This window comes from Castor canadensis, chromosome 14 (assembly GCF_047511655.1).
Source record: "Castor canadensis chromosome 14, mCasCan1.hap1v2, whole genome shotgun sequence".
NCBI classification, from domain to species: Eukaryota; Metazoa; Chordata; class Mammalia; order Rodentia; family Castoridae; genus Castor; species Castor canadensis.
This window is the reverse complement of record NC_133399.1, coordinates 39,633,436-39,655,516: the sequence shown is the minus strand read 5'-3', so window position 1 is coordinate 39,655,516 and position 22,081 is coordinate 39,633,436. Positions and strand designations below refer to the sequence as shown.

Here is a 22,081-nt window from a genome sequence, read left to right as displayed (position 1 = left end):
GAAGGGACATGACCTTCCGTGGGGTCTCTGGAAGGGACACACAATCTTCCCTTTTAGACTTCTTACTTTTGGAACTGGAAGATCACAAACCCATGTTCCTTTAGCTGCCAGGCTGGGGCTACTTTGTTACAGCAGCTGTAAGACGCTCACACCATTCCTTGTAGCTGTGACCCACGGGGACCCCAGCCGTGTGCCATCCCTTTTGACGTCAGTGTGGATGGAGTCCAGCCCTTGCTCAGGGGACATCTCTGAGATCTGACCTCATCTTTTGTCCTTTCTGCTGCCTTCTAGATTGCTGTCCTTGTGTCTCTGCGCCATGGAGGCCACCGCGGCAGACTTGCAGCTCGTGCCAAGGGCAACCAAGGAAGTCGCTGCCCCGGACTCTGGGTGCTGTCGAGTGGCTGTCATTGCAGTGGTGGTCACCAGTGTGGTCATCCTCTCCCTGGGGGTCCTTTTGGGTAGGCGGCTGTGGGATTGGCAGGATTCACAGAACCAGGCAACTCACACAAAGGACCCAGAAGTGGCTCAGTGGTGTCTCTACAATCACTCCAGATGAAAAGGCTGAGTGTAGAAATGAAGGCCGACCCTTAAGGCCACCAAAGCTGCGAGATGACAAAGCTGGGTGCCTGGGGCCAGGAGTTACACTCTTGGGGTGCACAGGGGCAGGGGGTGAGATTCTGAGCATGTCAGGCTTCCACACTGAACGCCCCACCAAGGAATTTTTTACAGCTGGGGTGAAATGGACAAAAACAGAGATGGTAAAATGAATTTGTTTTAAATCTTGAGAAACTTGAAAAAGACCAAAAAACATTTTAAAAAAAGAACAACAACCTTAATTTTCATCACTGCAATCCACAAATACTCAAACTTCACTTGCTTACTGTTTTTTGACAGTACTTGGGTTTGAACTCAGGACCTCATGCTTTCTAGGCAGGTGCGCTAACACTTGAGCCACTCCCCCAGCCCTGCTATCTTTTTGATATCAGTTCCACATTCACATTATTTAAGGTAAAACATGCAGACTGGTGAAGCATCTGCAGACACGAACATCAACCAAGGACGGTCCTCTCAAACAGAAAGATCTACAAGAGACCTAAGTTTAAAAAAAGGAGGAGGAGGGAGAAATGACCCAAACATTGTATGCACCTATGAATAAAGGGGAAAAAGAGGAGGAGCTGAGCATGGTGGTGCACTGCTGTAATCCCAGCCCTCTGTATGCTGAAGCAGGAGGATTGAGTTCAAGGCCAGCCTGGGCTACATAGAGAGAGACCCAGTGAAGGAAGGGAGGAAGGGAGGGAGGGAAGAAGGAATTTTCTAAAAGGGAAGGAGGTAAGGTATGGCTCACTGACAGAGTGCTTGTGTAGCCTGCATGAGGCCCTGGGTTCCATCCCCAGCACGGCAAAAATCAAAACCTTTCTTCTAGGAGACGATGATATAAGTGGCAATTTGGGGGAAATTGTCCTCATGACAAAATAGCAAGATGGCAGTCCTTCGCGGTTTTGCCTCAACTATGGTTAATTTTGAAAATTTTTGTTTATGGAACCTCTGGGCATCTGACACGTGTGACGGTCGCCCCCTCGTGGCAGTGGTGGCCCGTGCAGGGAAATTTGGCCTGAGGCGTGTGGCTTTCCATGCATGCACAGGTGGGGACTTGGTCCCAGTCTCTGAGCACCTCTCAGTCGTTCTGTCTTTGGCCCATGAGCAGGACATTGGGGACATCTGGGGTCACTCAGTCCTTACCGGCCTTGTGCCATCCTGGGGTTTTGGGGAGGGAGGGCTGGGGACCCCGCAGTTGGGGCTGTCTCACCCCTGGTCTCCCCGCAGCCTTCCTCTCGGCACAGGACCTGTGTGTGGAGCACAGCGCAGAGGTGCGGGGCGTGGGTTACAGTAGTGCCCTGCAGAGAGCCACCTCCGACTATCACCGTGCGCTCACAGCCGCGCTGCAAGTGCTGGTGAGGAGCTGAGGCTGGAGGGGAGGAGGCAGGGAGGCCCCAGTGGAGGCCACCACACAGTAGAGCTAGGGCAGGGGGCCGGGCTGCGAATGGACAGGAGGAGGCTGGGGTGACAGGGCCTGCTCACAGGGAGAGTGGGACTGGTGGAGGTTGACACAGGCAGGACTTAAGGCCACCTTTAGAGGTTTCCAGTTTTATTCTAGTGGAGACATGAGACCGTCACACAAAGCAGATGTGTGTGTAAAATGGGAGGGCCACTGTGGAAAAGGGGGTGGTGGCTCAACAGTCACTGTAAGGCCCAGAGTTCCACACCTGGGTTCACACCCAAGAGAAATGGGCACATACGTCCACACAGAGCATTGCTATGGGCAGGGGTGTAGCTCAGTGGAACAGTGTGCACACGGCCTGCGTTCCGTCCCCAGCACCACAAAAACCAAAAGTCCCACGTGAAGGACAGGCCTGGTGGTGCACACCTCTAATCCCAAGCAGAGGTCAGGAGGATTGTGGTTTAAAGGCAGCCCAGGCCAAAAAGTTAATGAGACTCCCCCATCTCAATCAACAAGCCAGGCATGCTGGTACATGCCTGTCACCCCAGCTATGAGGGAGGCCCAGGTGGAGGATCGTGGTCTGAGGACAGCCGCAGACAACAAACACAAGACCTATCTAAAAAACAAAGCAAAAAGGGCTGGCAGCATGACTCAAGAGGTAAAGCACCTGCCTAGCAAGCTTGGAAGCCCTGAATTCAAACCCCAGTACTGCCAAAGAAAACCAAAAATCTCCCCCCCAAAAAATTGCACATGCATGTTCATAGCAGCGTGATTTGTCATAGGCAAAAAGTGCAAATAACCCAAAAGTCTATCCACGGATGGATGGACACACACGGCCCCTTCTCACGTGGAGCACCACACAGCCAGGAAAAGGAAGGAGGCTCTGCCCCACGCTGCAGTGTGAAGGGACCTTGAGGACACACAAGCACACAGCGTGTGGCTCCATTGACTTAGGGGTTGTAGAGTCCTCATGCGTGGCCATGTGTCTGGTGACTCCATTGACAAGAAGAGTCCAGAACAGGAAAATCACGAGATCTTGAGACACAGGGCCCCAGAAGTGGCCTGTTTCTAGCCAAGTCATTTCCAAGCGCAGGGTGCTCGTTCACCCATCTTGTGACGCAGTAATACATTATACAAATAGATTCAAAATGCCCCTCTCCTGCCCCCTTCACGGCTCTATGAAGTGGGGGCATTTTCTGAGTTTTTAAAAAAAATTTTGGTGGGGGTGGGGGTGCTGGGGTCTGAACTCAGGGTCTCACACTTGTTAGGCAGGCACTCTACACCTTGAGCCACTCCACCAGCCCTTTTTTTTATGATGAGTGTTTTCGAGCTAGGGTCTCATGACCTATCTGCCCAGGCTGGCTCTGAACTCTGATCCTCCTGATCTCTGTCTCCTGAGAAGCTGGGATTACAGGCGTGAGCCACTGCCTCATTTCCCAAGTTTTAGACAGCAGTGTTTCCCATAGAACCTCTCCCAGTCCAGGTCCCTCGCACGCTGCAGCCCCCGGCGCAGGGACGCCCATGCTCGGGTTTCAGCACTTGCCACTGTTGTTTCAGTTTGTGAGCAGCTTCCAGAAGACGGAGTTAGAAGCCAGCTGTGTGGGCTGTACAGTGCTTAGTTACAGGTGAGTTGGGGGCCTTCATTTGGGTAAATGAAGCTTGGTAGGAACCAGAAGATTCTGGAAGGTTCTAGAAGATTCTGGAAGATTCCCACAAAGACGAACCCCCCTTCTTCCCCACGGCCCTCTGGTCGTACCTATAGGGACGGCAACTCCAGTGTCCTTGTGCGTTTCCGGCTGCACTTCCTGCTTCGAGCCCTCTGGCCACTGAGCCTGGACTTGGAGGAGAACCTCCTGCAGCAGGGCATCCGGGCAAGGCTGGGCCAGCATGGTGTCCCCCTGGCTGCCTACGGCACCATCGTGTCTGCTGAGCTCATGGGTGAGTGGGAGGTGGAGCCCGAGGGACTGTCGGTGGAGGGGAGCCACTGCAATGTGCATGAGTGTCACATTTTTAACCATCACCCCCTCCTGGGGAAAGAAAACACACCCACATTGCTTCAACCTCGTAGCAGTGACCAGGGGTCACCCACCTCTTTCCGTAAGGGGCTGGGGTGTAAATATTTTCATCTTTGTGATACACTGGGAGTTCTGTGATGACTCCTCAACTCTGCTGTTGCAGCACACTAGTCCCCACCCATCCACAGATCCACTTTCTATGGTTTTAGTCACCCTTGGTGAACTGTGGTCCCAAAAGGTTAAATGAGAATTCCAGAGATTAACAATTCATGAATCATCTCTTTTCCCAGCGTGTCCACACTGTGTGTGCTACCCTTCCTTTAGTCACTCAGTAGCCATTTGGTTATCAGATCAACCACTGAGGTATTGAGTAGTGCCTGTATTTAAGCCAGATGTGGTGCCACACGCCTATACTCCCAGTACTTGGGAGGCTGAGGCAGAAAGGTCACTTGAGCCCAAGAGTTTGTGGCCAACCGAGGCAACATAATAAGATCCTGTCTCTTAAAACAAGAAAACAAAACCTGAAGTGCTTTGTCTCCAAAACAAGAGTTGTGATGCTGGCAATTTTATGAAAGTAAATCATAATTACGCTACTTTTTTGTGTGCCAGAGATCGAGCCCAGGGCCTTGGCGTGTCAGGGAACAGATCTCCTGTGAGAAGGAGTAACTATGGAAAAGACTGGGCTTGGCTGTGTACCAATAAAACTTTATTGACAAAAACAAGTGGAGGGCCAGGTTTGGCCCACAGCCATAGTCAGCCACCTTCTACTGCAGAAATAAAAGGAGAGGCAGGAGTAGTGGTCCACACCTGTAATCCCAGCAGGAGGGATGCTGAGGCAGGAGGATCAGGAGTTCAAGGCCAGCCTGGGCCACATTTTGATACTTTGCCTCAAAAAGACAACAACAAACAGAGGGTGTGTTCTCTATGCTCACAATTGGAAACTGTCTGGTTAAAGACTGGTCACCCTGACTTTGACCTTGACTTTGCTGACCTGACTGTGGTGCTCCTCCCTCCCAGCGCTGGGGATGGGTTGAGGTCTTACTGACGTCACTGCAATGCCATCTCCAGAACTTTCCCGGGTGGGGTAATGAAGAAGAATGTTCCTCGAGTGCTCGCTGGTCACATGTGGCTGTTGAGTGGCTGGCATGTGGCCCAAGGCTGAGGACCAAGTTTCCTGTGACTAGAATTTTGGTGGCCCTGTGCGTTGCCTCGCTGTCCCCTGCAGTCACATGGTTTTGGACAGCTGTCTCCTCGCTTAGCTGAGCTCCTGCCTTCTCTGCCTTGTTTTAGGAAGCCTCAGGGGACCAGTGACCGGAAGGGACTTCAAATCAGGTAGGTTTTTTGCTGTGGCATGGGCTCCCTGGGCTTGGTACAGGATTCCTACAACTCCTACCAAGTAGATGAAGGGCTTTCGTTACTGGTCTGTTATTTATTGAGAGAAGAGAGAGCAAGAGAGAGGCTGAATCTGATCAAAGTACAAAGTACGCATGAAACACCACAGCGAAGCCCGGTGTACAATTATACACAATAAACAAAAGAACAACAAAATCAGCCAGGTGTGGTGGTGCACGCCTGTAATTCCTGCACTCAGAAGGCTGAGGCAGGAGGATGGCGAGTTCCAGGCCAGCCTGGACCACAGAGTGAGACCTGGTTTCAAAAAAAAGGTGACAGGGGGGACTGCTGGTGGAGTGGCTCAAGCAATAAAAGCACCTGCCTAGCAAGTGTCACAAAAAAAAAAAGAATAAAATAGCAGTTTAGAAAAGAGAAAAGAATGTATGTCAGAAATGTCATTACTTTTGATACTCTGTCCTTGCAGGTAATTGACTCCACAGGTGTAGACATTTAGTTTTAAGTCAGTGCTCCTTAGCTGGAGCAATCCTGGCCCCCCAAGGGACCCTGGGCCATGCTGGGGGACATTTGTGGCTGTGAGAACTGGGGAGCTCGTGTCATGGAGAGGGTGGAGGCTGGGTACACTGTGATCTGTGGGCTGCCCTCTCCTCAATAGCCAGTGGCAGCCTCAGGAACTGCTGCAATCACAGATCCACCTGGGCTTTATGTGCAATGAGCAGAGCAGGTGCAGCTCACAAGAAAACGGAGGCCTTGAGTACAGGGGAGATCCAGCTCACACTTCCTCCCTGGGGTTCTCATTGAGCATAACTGGACTGAATATGGGCTTCTCTGCCCACGTGTGAACTTAAAACACAAGGCACTGGAAGGAGAATTGACTTCCAGTGAGGCTCGTGAATCACACCATTAAATAGCCAGATTGTTACTCACGGTTCCTGGAAGAAGGAATGCCATGCCACACTTGGCCACACGGGGGCGCACCAGAGCGGGGGGGGGGGGATGAGCAATTTGAATCCTTTTGTTATGCACCAGGTTCTTTCTGCCCGCTGCACAGCTTTTGCCAATCACAACATATTTTGCAGAAGAATTTATTTGCAAGGTCGCCAAGCATGGCCATGGGAAACTCAAGCCTTGAATTTGCCCCAGACGAGGGAGCAGGGTGAGGGGGGATGGGAGATTCGTGTCGGTTTCTGGTTCATGGGACGTGTGCTCAGAAAACAGCGTTGGTGTGCTTTTAGGGGGGACTTGTAGACCCCCGACGTCAGAGGGTCACCCAAGTGAAAATCTGGCTCTGCTGTGTCCTCAGGCCACTGTTCAGGGAACACCTTCTCCTGCCAGAACAGCCAGTGTGTGACCAAGGTGAACCCTGAGTGTGACGACAGAGCAGATTGCTCCGATGGATCTGACGAGGCACACTGTGGTCAGTCGGCCTGTCTGGCCTGGGCTCCGGCTGTGTCCTGCCCCCCCACCCCTACCCCAGGGTCTCAGTGGCCCTGCTCACTGGCTCATCACCTGAGCCTAGCATTTACTGAGGAGAAGGTGGGGGGTGGCCCTGGTGTGGGCAGATTCCCTAGCAGCAACACAGGTGTGTGAGGTGGACAGTCCTGGGGTAAGTCCAGAAAATACATCAGTAGCAAAGAGCGGTCCAATGGACCTGAGCAAGAGGGTCCGGAAAAAATGCCGTAAGAGTGGTCAGCAGGGGGAGGTGGGGTGACACACCCATGTAATCCCAGCTACTCAGGAGATGGAAGTAGGAGGATCACAGTGTAGAAGCAGAAGCATGAGAACCTACCTGAAAAACAACTGAAAGCTACAGGACTGAGGATGTGGTTCGAGTGGCAGAAAGGGGCCCCAAGTTCAATCCTCAGAACCACACACACATACAAAAAGAGTAGCCAACATTTTTCTAGCAATTTCAGCCCATGAAATAAGGTAAGAACAGGAGTTTAAGCTCTGAAAGGACGAGAAAACATTGCAATTTTCAGCTTTCTTTTCCTCTCCCCCCACCCCCACTTTTTTTGACAGTACAGGGGTTTGGACTTGGGGCCTTGTGCTTGCAAGGCAGGCGCTCTATTGAGACATACTCCAGCCTTTTTGCTTTATTTATTTTTGAGCCAGAGTCTCGTGCTTCTCTGCCTGGAGCCAGGTTGGACCATGGTACTCCTGCAGTGCTGCCCATGTAGCTGGGATGATAGGCAGGCACCTTTATGCCAGCTTAGCTGTTGAAATGAGACCTTATTTGCCCAGGCTGTCCTTGAACCATGAATCTCTCGATCTCTGCCTCCCAAGTGGCTGAGATTACAAGCAGGCACCACATTTCCAGTCCTAGTTGTCTGTGTAAAATGAATCAACAGTTTCCAGGCACAGTAGTCCAATACTGGCTACACGGAGAAACCCTAGGACTCAAAGATCCCAGGAAAGCTGTGACAGCTTCTCACACTAGCAATAAAAAAGGCGCTGAGCAGAGTCCTGGGGAGAGAGGCGGACAGACTGTGTGGACAGCCCTAATTATTCCTGCAATGACGTGTGGCCACACACAGGACACGGTGTCAGTCAGGGATGCCACCTGGGCCTTGGTGTCCCAAGTCTCTGTTGGGGTTGGTCACACACAGGCATGAGGCTCCCACGTAGCTGGTTTCAGTGACTCTGTTGGCTAGGGCGTGGTCCCAGAACACCACAGACCCTTGTGCCTCAAATGGTAGCAATCTACCGTTCTCAGTTCTGGAAGACGACGAAGGTCAAGGTCACAGCTCCTTCTGGTCCAGGAGGGAGAATGCAGTCCAGACCCATCCCCTGAGAGCTCTTGGCTTTCAGACGTACAGCCCCACCTCTGTCTCCATGTCACAGGTGTCAGGTCCCCTTTTATACAAGGACAGTCACATCGGATTAGGGCCCGGCCAACTCAAAATACCTACATTTAACGTGTTCCATCTTAAACGACCCTATGTCAGGCACCAGTGGCTCACGCCTGTAATCTCAGCTACTCAGGAGACAGAGAACAGGATTGTGGTTCGAAGCCAGCCACGGGCAAACAGCTCGTGAGACCCAATCTTGAAAAAAAAAAAAATCACAAAAAAAGGTTGGTGGAGTAGGTCAGGGTGTAGGCCCTGAGTTCAAACCCCAGTATCACAAAAAAAAAAAAAAAAAAAACCAAAAAAAAGACCCTAGCTCCAAATAAAGGTCCCCCATGTTGGCTTTAACTCTCTGGTGTGGCCTCAGCCCCAGGTGACAAAACCACTTGTGAACCACATGTTCCCAGGGCTCAGGAGCAGTGTCCTGAGGAGCCAGGCCAGGGCTGACCTTTCCTGCACCATGCAGGGTTTGAATAATCTCAGCCTCCTTTTTTTTTTTTTAAACACAGACTTTATTAGGATTTCCCCAGCTTTTCCACGATCATCTTATTTCCGGTCTAGAATCCAAAGCAGGACATCATATTACATTTAGGGGAGAGGTTTTTTGTTTTTTGTTGTTTTTGTCTTTTCCTTTTTGGTGCTGGGATCGAACCTAGGGCCTCACGCATTCTAGGCAAGCGCTGTACCACCAAGCTGCATCCCAGCCCTCTCAGCCTCCTGAGTCAACCCCTTACCACCCCACAACACTGGCTGAAGTGTTGGGGACCTTGGAGTGGACAGTGAGGGAGGAAGGGGAGGGAGATGTCTGCCAGGCCGCCAGCCACACAGGGCAGTCAGGCCCCAGTTTATGAGTTGGCATGGTCCAGAAGTGTCTGTCACCTGGCCCTTGGTCACCAGCAGTAGGACAGAGCGGTGAAGGCCCATGACCTTGACACTCAGGTCCTGGTGCGTGTGACCTTGGGCATTTGACCCCAGTGGCTGAAAGGAGGACACCCTTGAACCTGAGGGCTGTAGATGAGGGGCTGAGGTGGGCAGGGCCCTGTGTCCCCGGAGTCCTGGACAGTGACCTTGTGTCTTGCAGACTGCGGGCTGCGGCCAGCCTGGAGCACAGCGGGCAGGATCGTGGGTGGCGTGGAGGCGGCCCCGGGGGAGCTCCCCTGGCAGGTCAGCCTGCGGGAGAACGGGGAGCACTTCTGCGGGGCCACGGTCATTGGTGCCAGGTGGCTCGTGTCAGCCGCCCACTGCTTCAACGAGTAAGCCTGGGCTGCCACCCCTCCTCCCCCTTCCTGCCTGGCTTCTCATTAAGTCTGAACGCATTTGCTTTCTTTTAAATTGCTCGTTTAAAATTACGGCGACACCCCCCCCACCAATTTGTCCATTTAAACTGTGTTTAAGTGGCACTGAGCACTCACATGGCTGTGCCACCGTCCCCACTGTGCACTTATAGAACCTTCCACCTCCTCACACTGAAGCTCTGTTCCCCAAACACCAACTCCTGTCCCCTCCCCAGCCCCTGGCCCACGAGTCCACTTCCTGTCCCTGGGTCCTGTCCTGGCCGTGTCCTATCAATGGAGTCACAGGCTGGGGGCTTGTGTGTGTCCACTTCTCTCACTGAGCGCCGTGTCCTCGGGGTCCGTCCGTGTTGTGGTGTGTGTCAGAGCCTCGTCCTGTTCGTGGCTGACTAATACTCCAGTGTGAGGGTGGCGCACACTCCGTGTGGGTGAAGAGGAACCTCACTGTCGCTTGATTTTCCTCTCCCTGATGGCTAACGACAGTTTGCTGCGATCTCGTTCATGGCGTGTATCTTGCGCATTTTGGCTGTTTTTAAATGTCGCATTGCAGATGGGGGTGGGGGGGGTCGGTTGCCTCGGTGCAACCCCGGCCCCGCAAAAAAAAAAAAAAAAAAAAGAAAAGAAAAAAATCCTGCAGGAGCAGCAGCCCGGGGGCGCGGCCCGCGCGGGCGAGGGAGGGAGGGAGGGAGGCCGCTGGGCCCGCGGAGCCCGGCCGGGTGCGGCGCCCGCGTCTGAGCCCCGCTTTGCCCCGCAGGCTCCAGGCCCCGGGCGCGTGGGTGGCCGCGGCGGGCAGCACGCAGCTCCGCGGCCCCGAGGCCGTGCGCGCGCGCGTGGAGCAGATCACCAGGCACCCGCGGTACGACGCGGACACCGCGGACTTCGACGTGGCCGTGCTGCGGCTCGGCCGCCCGCTGCCCCTCGGCCGCCGCATCCAGCCCGCCTGCCTCCCGGCCGCCACGCACCGCTTCCCGCCCGGCAAGAAGTGCCTCATCTCGGGCTGGGGCCACCTCAGGGAGGACTTCTGTGAGCGGCCGCCCCACGGTGGCGGGGGCCCGGGGGCCGGGGACGCGGAACGCCGGCCGCCGGCGCCGGGGTTTGAACTCGGGGCCTTGCGCTCCGCCCCTCGAGCCGCGCCCCCACCCCCTGTTTGCTTCAGTTATTTCTCTAACAGGGTCTGAAGATTTTGCCCGGGGCAGGCCTTGCGTGACCACAGTTCTCCTACCCGCGGGCCCTGCATAGGTGGGAAGTACAGGCACTCACACCATGCCAGGCTGCTGGTTGAGTTGGGGTCTCACTTAGCTTTTGTGCCCAGGCTGGCCTGGAACGGAAACCTCCCCAATCTCCACCTCCCAAGTAGCCGGGATTAAAGCTGTGCGCCACCACGCCTGCCTGCTCATGGGATTGTTGCAGGCGTGTATGGGCAGTGATGAATCTTCGCTCCCTGACGCTGAGCTCATCCTGGACCCCCTCCTCTCTGTGGTGTCACTCTGCATCCTCTGCGGCGACAAAACACCTGAGTTGGCCAACTTTGAGAGAGGAAGGGTTGGCTTGGCCCGGTTTTGGAAGCTCTGCCCTGCGATTGGTCAGCCCCATTGCTTTGAGCCAGGGACGAGGAGCAAAACCAGCCAGGGCGCAAAAGGGAGGAGGACACGCCCCAGTGGCCTAAACTCCTCCCCTTTAGCCACGCCTCCTAGAGGCCCCACCTCTCAATAGCGCCAAGCTGGGAACTTAGGCCTCCGAGCCTGTAACGCTTAGGCCTGTGGGGAACACTCCAGAGCCACATTTATTACACCCAGGCATAGTGGCTCATTCCTGTAATCCCAGTCACTTGGGAGGCAGAGGTAGGAGGATCACAGTTTGAGGCCAGCCTTGGGCAACATCTCAAGACCTTACCTGAAAAATAACTAAAGGAGAAAGGGCTGGCAGAGTGGTTCAAACCCCAGTATGACCGGAAAACAAAACAAAACAACCAAAAAAACCCATTAGAGTCCTTCCCATGCACAGCGTGTATTCCGGCAGGAAGCAAGGCCCCTGTTTTATTTCATTTGAACGCATTTAAACGTGCATCGAAACGGCACCCTCGGCCAGTGGCTGCTGTATTGTACAGCACGGTTTTAGGATGTTTAGACCAGCCGGCAGAACTTTCTAGACAACAGTGATGTCCTGCAGCTGTGGGGTCCACAGATGGCCAGTGAGCATTTGCGATGTGGCCAGTGTGACAGAGAAACTGGGCTTTACACTTTATTTCATGCGGACGAACTTAAAACTATTGATCCCGACAGTCCAATTCTAGGAGGTGTTGACTGCGCCCAGTCTTGGAGGGTTAAGTTTGCTGCCTTTTAGCTGTCCAGGTGGAGAGCGTTATTGGGGTGACATCTGCAGCGTGTTTCCCTTTTTCTAGTTCCCGAGCTGAGTGCTCTCAGCAGCCCCACTTGCAGATAGGGAAGCTGAGGCTTGAAGGGCCTCCTGGTTCAGAGTGGCTCCTAAGGCACCGACACTCTCACCCTGCTTTTCTCTCCCTGTTGGGGCAGTGATCAAGCCGGAAGTGCTGCAAAAAGCCACTGTAGAGCTGCTGGACCAGGCCCTGTGTGCCAGTCTGTACGGCCACTCGCTCACCGACAGGATGGTGTGTGCTGGTTATTTGGATGGGAAGGTGGACTCCTGCCAGGTGAGCCCCCAGATTTCTGCCCTGTCGCCCCGGAAAAAAACTCAAAGCGACACAAGTTTGTCCAGGTGCCCAGCAGCTCACCCACTGACTGACCCATCTGGGTTCTCGTAGAATAGTTGGGACTGAGCTGTGATGGAAGCTGACCGTGTTTCCAGCTGACAACCCGACCCCCAGACTTTTTGCTTTTAGTTTATTTTTTAGGCAGGGTCTTGCATTTTTGCTCGACTGGCTTTGGATCATGGTCCTCCTGTCTCTGCCTCCTGAGTAGCTGGGATTACAGGCGTGAGCCACCACGCCCTCGCCACCCTTGCTCCGAGAGCTCGTCTGGAGAGAGGTCTCACCTCAGGGTGCTGGTGCAGAGCTCCTTGTCCCATCCAGCTCTGGCTTCTGGACTGGCCCTGCTGGGGGACCCTGCCATCCTGAGAACGTCCCTCTATTTTCTAGGGTGACTCAGGAGGCCCCCTGGTGTGCGAGGAGCCTTCGGGCAGGTACTTTCTGGCTGGCGTCGTGAGCTGGGGCGTTGGCTGTGCAGAAGTGCGGCGTCCGGGGGTCTACGCTCGCATCACCAGGCTGCGGGACTGGATCCTGGAGGTGATCAGCGTGGCCAGCCTGCCTGTGACTCCCACAGCAGCGTCCGTCCCTACCACCCCTAGCACGGCCTGGATCAGCAGCCCCAAGAGCCCAATGGCCAACACCCCCACCAAATCCACCCCGGCCCCCAGCACTGTCGCCTTTGATGCTGTCACTGCTGCTAAGCCCCAAGGTACTTGCCAGGCACAGCGTGCAGGGCCCAAGTGACCCCTGCTGTCCTTTCAAAGTGCTCCCTGGGAAGAGACGTGACTGATTGCTGATGTCTGCCATGAGTGGGTGGAGGCTTTGAGTCCTTGGCCATTCTTCAGATAGACTTTTTTTTTTTTTTCAGTATTGGGGTTTGAACTCAGGGCCTCACACTTGCTGGGCAGGCACTTGACCACTTGAGCCACTCCACCAGTCCTATTTTGTGATGGGTTTTTTAAGATAGGATCTCTCAAACTATTTGCCCAAGCTGGCCTCCAACTTTGAGCCTCCTGATCTCTGCCTCCTGAGTAGCTAGGATTGCAGGCACGCACCACAATGCCAGGTTTGTTTGTCCATTTTTTTTGAGACAAGGAAGACACCAGGAGAGTCTCTTGTATTTTTGTAGGCAACCCCATTTCCTTCCTTTCCACCTCCGGACTCGTCTATTTTTTGAGACAGGGTTGGGCCATGTAGCACAGGCTGGCCTCGAACTTTCAGTCCTCTTGCCCCAGCCTCCCAAGTGCTGGGATTTTAGGTGGAGTCACGGAGCTCGGTTCTCCTTGCCATCTTCTCCTTGCCTGAGAAGTTTCTATTCTCTCCGGGTCACTCATGGCAGAAGGACGGTGCTGGGACATCAGGGAGGCTCCAGGGTATTGTCCACATGGCGGCCCAGCCTCACCTCGCCCATTCTCAGCAATGGCTTCTTCAGCTTGTCACCCAGCTCTCCTGCCGGGCACAATGACTGCTGAGGTTTTTTGCAAGTTTTATTGATATGTAATTTACTCTAGGCCTTTAACACATCCACAGTCTTGTGTAGCCACCACCTCAAATTCCAGAACATTCCATCATCCAAAATGAAGGCCCATCCCTGGGATTTCAGTGACCTGTCACCTCCCCAGCCCCTGACCTACAGGAGTCCCCTTCTTGTCTGTGGACTCTCCTGTACTGGACGTGTCCTATCAATGGAGCCACACGCAGTGGGGCCTTGTGTGTCTGCCTCTCCCACTGAGCACCGTGTCCTCAGGGTCCCTCCACACTGTGGCCCGTGTCAGAGCCTCATCCCCTTCCTGGCTGAGTAATATTCCAGTGAGTGGCTGGACCTCACTGTGTGTCCATCCATGTGCACATGGATGCTCGGGCTGTTTGTGGTCTTGACTGCTGTGAGTTTTACTCCTGTACACGAGATTTGGGGAGTGTCTTGGCTTCTCTGGCACGTTAGGTCACATGTGACCTGTGGAGTGGACTCCAGTGATGGTCCTCACTGAAAGCTTTGTTCTCCAAAATCTGCAGCCATCTTGCTGTGGCAGATGCTCAGGGAGGACGGAGCACCCCGAAACACCCCATGCTTTTTTTTTTAGCAGTACTGGAGTTCGGCGTCAGGGCCTCATACGTGCTAGGCAGGCCCCCATCACAAACCACACTCCAGCCCAACCCCCATCCTGAGCGGAGAGGACAGTCATCTTCAGCTCACCACCGGGGCAGAGCTTTGGCTAAGGGCTCCTGCTCCCAGCATTCCCCGTCTGCCTCTTCCTGGTTGTGCAGGCCCACGGTCCCTGCACCCCACTGTGGCCCCAAACCACAAGGGGCCTGGCTCTCCTCTTGTGGGCGCATGGACCCCTCCTCGCACAGCCCGTGAGGCTGGCCCGTGTGTGTCAGCTGCTGGGACCTTGTAATTTCCTGATCACCTTGTCACCTCACACCCTCCCAGCTGTGTCACCCTCTGCTGCGTGACCTCCAGCAAGATGCCCAAAGCCTCCATTGCTTATCTGTGGAATGGGGACCCTGGAGCGGGGGGGGGGGGGGGGGGGCGGGGGGGCTGCAGTCTGCTGTCCCAAGACCACCTCAGGGCCCTGGATGCTCGTGCTCCCAACAGGCAAAGACCTCCAGGTCTCTGTCTTGTCTCTGGCAGAGTGCGGGGCCAGGCCCGCGATGGAGAAGCCCACCCGGATTGTGGGTGGGTTCGGGGCTGTGTCAGGGGAGGTACCCTGGCAGGCCAGCCTGAAGGAAGGTTCCAGGCACTTCTGTGGAGCCACCGTGGTGGCTGACCGCTGGCTGCTGTCTGCTGCCCATTGCTTCAACCAGTAAGCACCCCAGGCTGCCTGGGCCCCACCGCCCCTCCCCGGAGACCCTCATGTATTCAGAAGGCGCCCATTGTTGAGAGCAGGCCCAGGTGCTCCTGACCTGGGTGTCTGATGGTAGAGGACATGGGACTGTCCCTAGCCTTGGAGGACACATAGGGGCTCGCCTGGGGAGGGAGGAGGACTCCTTCCCTTGCTGGGCACCTGGGAGACTTGGATCTGTGACATTCGCCAGTCACAAGTTACAACAACACACGCAGCCCATGGCTTCCCCCTGGGGACCTTCTCCTGTTCCCTGGGAAGGCGGGCGGTGGTGGGCGTTGTGCCTGAGGTCCTGTCCCCACAGCACAAAGGCAGAGCAGGTGCAGGCCCACCTGGGCACCGTGTCCCTGCTGGGTGTCGGTGGGCGCCCCGTGAAGCTTGGGGTGCGGAGGGTTGTGCTGCATCCCCGTTACAACCCCACCATCCTGGACTTCGATGTGGCCCTGCTGGAGCTGGCCAGGCCTCTGGTCTTCGACAAGTACATCCAGCCCATCTGCCTCCCCCTGGCCATCCAGAAGTTCCCTGTGGGCAGGAAGTGCGTGATCTCAGGCTGGGGTAACATGCAGGAAGGGAACGGTGAGCAGGGGGATTGGGGGCCAGTCAGTGGCTTTATCCTTCAGGGCCTGGGGGTGGGGGTGGGGGGGTCGGCCTCCCTTACCTGGACCCTATGTTGGCTGGACTGCACAGGGACCTCTGTGCCCAGTCATTTTTGCCTTTGGTTCCCTGCCCAGGAGCCACTCACTTCACATTATAACACATGTGGCCCCTCACCTGTTTGTATAAATAAAGCTTTATTGGCACACGGCCCCTTCACATCCACTAACAGACTTTCCACACCTGCTTACTCACTACAATGGCCTAATTAAATAGCCAGGACAGAGATCACCTGGCCTATAAAGTTGAAAATATTTACTCTCTTTATGAACTGGGAATGGTGGTGGTTCTGTAATCCCAGCACTCAGGCAGCCGAGGCAGGAAGGTCACAGGTTCAAGGTCAGACTGGGCTACATTACAAGACCCTATGTCAAAATCCAAGGGTTAGGTGCGGCTCAGTGGTGAGCGCTTGACTAGCATGGACAAGGCCCTGGGTTCCATCCCAAGGTCTGGAAAAAAAAAAATTACTGATCCTGTGCTGTGCCATTCAGAGAGGCTTCCACCCCCACCGCAAGCCCATGCCTCCTCTGAACCCCAGAATGGCCTCACGCTGGTGCCTGGGACCTGCCTGCCTCACTTGCTAGGTGGCATTTTGGATTCTCCTTCTGGCAGCCACCAAGCCAGATGTCCTGCAGAAGGCATCCGTGGGCATCATAGACCAGATGACCTGCAGCGCGCTGTACAACTTCTCCCTCACTGACCGCATGCTCTGTGCTGGCTTCCTGGAAGGCAGAGTGGACTCCTGCCAGGTGAGCGGACAGGGGGCCTGGGAGGACAAGGACCAGGCATGGTGAGCACTGGCCTAGCCTGTGCGAGGCCCTGGCTTCCGACCCCAGCAGGGATGGAAATGTGTCCAGTATCTGAAATGGGAACCTAGCCAGCCTGGCTCCTCACACCAGATTCCCAGGTCCAAATCCTGGCTCAGTCACGTCCCAGCTGCGGGGTTACCCCGGGCAAGTCAGTCAACCTCTCTGGGCCTCAGATTCTGATCATAGCAACACCAAGCTTTTAGAACTGTTGTGAGAACAGGGATTTGTGTGGAGTCCTGTTTTCTATTGATTCATTCTATTTATCTTTATATCTAATAATAATTATGGGCTAATAAGTGATACTTCTATCTATTATTTAATTTATTCTACAGATAAAGGGCCAACTTGTAATAGTTGTCTCAAAAACAAGGTTGAATGATTAAAGCAACTTGCAAAATGTTAATGGAACATATTTATATAAAATTTAAAAAAATCTTTATTATATACTTTATAATATATATTATATATTTTTATTATATATTTTACAATATATTTAAAATATAATTATATTTTTATATATATTTGGGGGGGGCTGGTGCTGGAGATTAAATCCAGGGCCTCACACGTTAGGCAGGTGCTCTGCCACGTGAGCCACACCTCCTGCCCTTTTAACTTGGGGTGTCTTTTGAATAAAGTCTGCTTTTATGTCAGGGCTGGCTAGACCTCGATCCTCCCTATTTAAGCTTCCCACAGTTAAGATAACAGGTGTACGCCACTGAGCCCAGCTTTTACTGACTGAGATGGGGTCTCACTGACTTTTTGCCCAGTCTGGCCTTGAACCTTGATCCTCCTGATCTCTGCCTCCGCAGTAGCTGGTATTACAGGTGTGAGCCACCATGCCTGGCTTATATTCTCTTAAAATACAAATAAATGTGAGCACACAGTGGGGGGAGGCCAGGATGGAGATGGGGCTGTGTCTGTCCTCCCTATGGCTGTGTAACAAAACATCCCAAAGATAAGCAGTAAATAAATAAAATGATCTTTTCATTTTTATTTTTGTGGCACCGGGAGTGAGCCCAGGGCCTTGCTCCTGCTAGATTGACTGTTCACCACTGGCTGCACGCTGGCCGTCACAGGTGGCATCCTTGCACCCTGACTTTGTCCTCCTTCAGCTGGTGGGGACAGTTACAGTGCTCTGCTAGGCTCAAGGGGAAAGACACAGACCCAGTGGGAGGAGAGTCAGGCGTCCTTTAATCAGGACACATGGGATGGAGATACCGGTGGCCATCTTTGGAAACCATGTGCTGTTATGGGGCCCAAACTTTCTCTGTAACTTCTGAAATCCACAATTTGCCTACGAAGTGTATGACAAAGATTGTGACAGCGAGCTATGGTTAATCCAAGGGATTGGGAATACCTGTAACTGTTTTCTGCATTTTTTTAACTTCTCCAAAATAAAAGCAAGAAGGCGGGGTGACGGTGGCTCACACCTGTAATCCCAGCTACTCAGGAGGCAGAGATCAGGAGGATGGTGGTTCAAAGCCAACCTGGGCAAACAGTTTGTGAGACCCTATCTTGAAAAAACCCATCACAAAAAAAAGGCTGGTGGAGTGGCTCAAAAAACAAGGATGGAGGTTCAGAAAGGAGAGTGACCAGCATGAGGTCACACAGCCAGGCTGGGGGGTGACGATGGGTCTCCAATGTCTCTGAGAGGAGCCACCTTGCTTCTCTGGTGGTTGTGCTCTGCAGAAAGAGCACCTGGCTGGCTCTTCTCTTTTAGGGAGACTCCGGGGGCCCCCTGGCCTGTGAGGAGAGCCCTGGCGTCTTCTATTTGGCGGGCATCGTGAGCTGGGGCATCGGCTGTGCCCAGGCGAGGAAGCCTGGTGTGTACGCACGCATCACCAGGCTGAAGGGCTGGATCCTGGAGACCATGTCCTTGGGCCCCCTCCCCATGCCTCCCACCTCGGCCACCACTACCAGCCACCTTCCCAGAGCAACAGCCAACCTCACTGTCCCTGGGGTCACCACCAGCAGACCTACCACCCCTGAGGCCACCAGCAAGGCGACCGTCTGCCCTCCAGACACAACAGCATCCACCAGGAGCACCCCTGCTCGGGGACAGACGCCACCTGTGGTTGCCCCAGAAACCACCACGCACTCCCAGCCACCAGGTATCATAAGACCTAGAGTGGCACGGGCAGGTGGCTGGGTCCCGTTATTCTGCTTGGGCTGCCATAACAAGCGCCACTGACGAAGCACAATCACAATGAACAACACACATTTATTGTTGCACAGCGCTGGAGGCTGCCAGTCCAAGGTCAAGGTGTCACAGGGCTGGTTCCTCATGGAATCCCCTCCTTGGCTTGCAGGTAGCATCTTCTCCCTGTGTCCTCACGCAGCTGTCCCTCTGTGTGTGTCTAGGTCCTAATCTCTCTTTACTTTTTGGTGATCCTGGGGCTTGAACTCAGGGCCTTGCACAAGCCTCCATCCCTTTTTGTTAATTTCAGATAGGGTCTCTTTTTGTCCTGTCTGGACCTTGGTCGTCCCATCTGCGCCTTCCTTATAGATAGGATGACAGGTGTGTGCCACCACACCAGTTTGTTTGTTGACATGGGGGGCTTAATAACTTTTGCCTAGGATAGCCTCAAACCACGATCTCTGCCTCCTGGGTAGCTGAGATTATAGACGTGAGCCACCAGGCAGAGCCATGCAGACAGTCTCTTTATCAGAAGCCAGGCACCTGGAATGGGATCTGAGACCTCTCTGCCTCTCGCCCCCAGGCAAAGGGAGGCATTTCATTCAAGTGTATGTGACTTTGGACAGCAGAGTTCTGTGATGTAGAAAGTAGTGTAGCTGAGAGACGGATTCGTCTGTGTTCTCCTGAACCCCAGGCAGTTGCTCAGGCACTCCAGGAGTCCTTCCCTATGTCTGTCCTCAGCCTGAGCTGGCTTTGACTTGACAATTGCTTAAGGCCTGGGAACTCTTAGCTAGAGGCCCCAAAGAGGCAGGGAAGCCTGCTATGATGGTACTCAGCTCAGGGTGGCTACCCTGTCCCCAGGCCTCTATAGGGCAAGGTCTTGTCTGGAGGGACTCTCCACAACCAGTGTCCCAGACCTGCCCCTGAGCCCCTTCTTTTTTTGGATACCTCTGTATTTGCTGAAGCCAGGACAGAAGGGCATGTCCCAAACCCAGAAGCTGGGAAGGCCAGAAGGGTGGTGGGAAGGACAGATGGGGAAGGGGGGCTGGCAAGGGGAAAGTGCTCTTCTTGAATAATCACCTGAGTGCCAGTGTGGCCACCATGAGTGGTAATGGTGGTCCCCAATGTGCCCCCTTAAACCACTCTCAATTCCTCCCACAGCTGTATTCTGGGGGTACACTTTGTGGTTGGTGCATTATTGGGGGAGGTGACTCCGAAGGGGCTGGGGAGGTCATGGCATAGGGGAGGAAGCTGGGTTACAAAGGACCGTGGTAAGAGCCCAGGCAGGGTGCCTGGTGCCACAGGACACAGTATGGGCAAAGGCCTTGGGGTAGGGTGGGGGATGGGGGGAATCCCAGCTCCTGAGGACTGAGAGTATGGCCCCTAGGTTCACTCTCCAGCCAAAAAGAAAAACAACAAAACCACAAACTAGCTGGGTTCAGGACGCTGAGGCAGGAGAACCAGGGGTTCAAGGCCAGCCTTGGCTTTACATCAAAACAATCCAAAAAAGCCTCACAAAACCAAAACCACAACAAAACCCAAAACCAAACAAAAGCGAGAAGCGGGAGAAGACTGGTTTGTGGGGCAGAGCGACAGGCGGGCGTCCTCGGTGCTGGGTTTTCCTGAGGCGGGTTCCCCACTGGGGGCTGCGGAGGCCCAGCCCACGCCCACCGCGCCCCTCCCCGCAGACTGCGGCCTGGCGCCGGCCTCGGCGCTGACCAGGATCGTGGGCGGCAGCGCGGCGGGGCGCGGCGAGTGGCCGTGGCAGGTGAGCCTGTGGCTGCGGCGCCGCGAGCATCGCTGCGGGGCGGTGCTGGTGGCCGAGAGGTGGCTGCTGTCGGCGGCGCACTGCTTCGACGTGTGAGTCCCGTGCCCGTCGCCCTCGGCTCCACCCAGCGCGCAGCCCCCTCCCCCGGGGGCGCTCCTTTGGGGGACTCCACGCTGGGTGCGCAGCTGCGCCGTCGGGGCGGGCGGGCGGAGCGGGAACCCTCCCCGCCACCAGAGTCCCCTTCAGAGCACCAACAAGGGAATCGGGGTCCCGCGTTCCAGGCGCGGGCGCCCCTCCCCGTAGAGGAAGGGGACAGGGGAGGGGACACGGCGGGACGGGGCCGGGCCGACGCTGTGCCCCGCGCCCCGCAGCTACGGGGACCCGAAGCAGTGGGCGGCGTTCTTGGGCACGCCGTTCCTGAGCGGCGCGGAGGGCCAGCTGGAGCGCGTGGCGCGCATCTACAAGCACCCGTTCTACAACCTCTACACGCTCGACTACGACGTGGCGCTGCTCGAGCTGGCGGGCCCGGTGCGCCGCAGCCGCCTGGTGCGGCCCATCTGCCTGCCGGGCCCCGCACCGCGGCCCCCCGACGGCGCGCGCTGCGTCATCACCGGCTGGGGCTCGGTGCGCGAAGGAGGTAGGCGCCGGCGCGCGCGGGCGGGGTGTCCGGCCACGAACGAGTCCCCACCCACCCGGCCCTCTCGCCGCCCGCAGGGTCCATGGCGCGCCAGCTGCAGAAGGCGGCCGTACGCCTCCTGAGCGAGCAGACCTGCCGCCGCTTCTACCCGGTGCAGATCAGCAGCCGCATGCTGTGCGCCGGCTTCCCGCAGGGCGGCGTGGACAGCTGCTCGGTGAGCGCCGCGCCGGCACCGGTACTTAGGGCACCGACAACCTGGCTCTCACTCCGCACGTCCCACTCCAGGGTCCTGGGGACAAGACGGGGCGGGCAGAGTACAGGCTGCAGCAGGGTCACCCTGTGTAGCCAGTGATCTAGGGAGTGCCCGAGGTGGAGGGTCCTCTCTTGGCCCAAGGGCTACCGGAGGGCGGTGCTGGCTGCTGAGCGCTCCTTCTTCTCTTCTCTCAGGGTGACGCCGGAGGACCCCTGGCTTGCAGGGAGCCCTCTGGGCGGTGGGTGCTCACTGGGGTCACCAGCTGGGGCTACGGCTGCGGCCGGCCCCACTTCCCAGGGGTCTACACTCGAGTGGCCGCCGTGCGAGGTTGGATAGGGCAGAACATCCAGGAATGACCACGCATGCCCGCCCAGGACTGGAGACATGAAGATCACAGGAAGCAGCGGCGCAGGGCTTGATCCAGGCGCGAGTGCGGGTGGTGGGCACGGGCTGCGCTTGGTGTTCTGTTCCAATAAACGCAGTCCCTCCCCTTAGCTTCCTGGCTCCGCGGCTGCGTGTCACAGCACAGACCTCCAGGAATGCAAGAAGGGGAGGCAGTCGCCAAGGGAAGGAGGGGGTGTCCCCCGAGAGCAGGGGTGCTGTCGGCTCCCTGCTGTGATCAGCAGCACATTCCCACCAGCCCAGAGGCACCAACGGGGAAAGGTGGACGCTGACAAACTCTAAGCAGGGAACCCAGGGGCACACCGCGTCTCCTAGAGACACCTACCCAGGAGGGAAGATGCACAGGGGTCT

The 22,081-nt window shown here is 55.5% G+C and overlaps 1 protein-coding gene across 1 annotated transcript; it reads left to right on the top strand.

Moving 5' to 3' along the window:
- The first annotated feature begins 300 nt into the window (after positions 1-300).
- Positions 301-22,067, top strand: Tmprss9 (transmembrane serine protease 9). The gene is made up of 18 exons (XM_020170751.2): positions 301-458; positions 1,825-1,952; positions 3,557-3,624; positions 3,762-3,937; positions 5,305-5,346; positions 6,668-6,781; positions 9,295-9,466; positions 10,260-10,528; positions 12,037-12,173; positions 12,618-12,936; positions 14,860-15,031; positions 15,375-15,646; positions 16,337-16,473; positions 18,254-18,644; positions 20,359-20,530; positions 20,810-21,075; positions 21,153-21,289; positions 21,523-22,067. Exons 1-18 carry the CDS (start codon positions 317-319, stop codon positions 21,682-21,684), a joined length of 3,276 nt encoding a protein of 1,091 aa, XP_020026340.2. The 5' UTR covers positions 301-316; the 3' UTR covers positions 21,685-22,067.
- The last annotated feature ends 14 nt before the right edge of the window (positions 22,068-22,081 follow it).

Excerpts from the sequence above, each read along its gene's own strand:
- Tmprss9 (XM_020170751.2), top strand. The coding sequence starts at position 317 with ATGGAGGCCACCGCGGCAGACTTGCAGCTCGTGCCAAGGGCAACCAAG. Across the intron at positions 5,347-6,667 it reads CGGAAGGGACTTCAAATCAG|GCCACTGTTCAGGGAACACC; the intron begins GTAGGTTTTTTG and ends CTGTGTCCTCAG. Across the intron at positions 21,290-21,522 it reads GCGGCGTGGACAGCTGCTCG|GGTGACGCCGGAGGACCCCT; the intron begins GTGAGCGCCGCG and ends CTCTTCTCTCAG.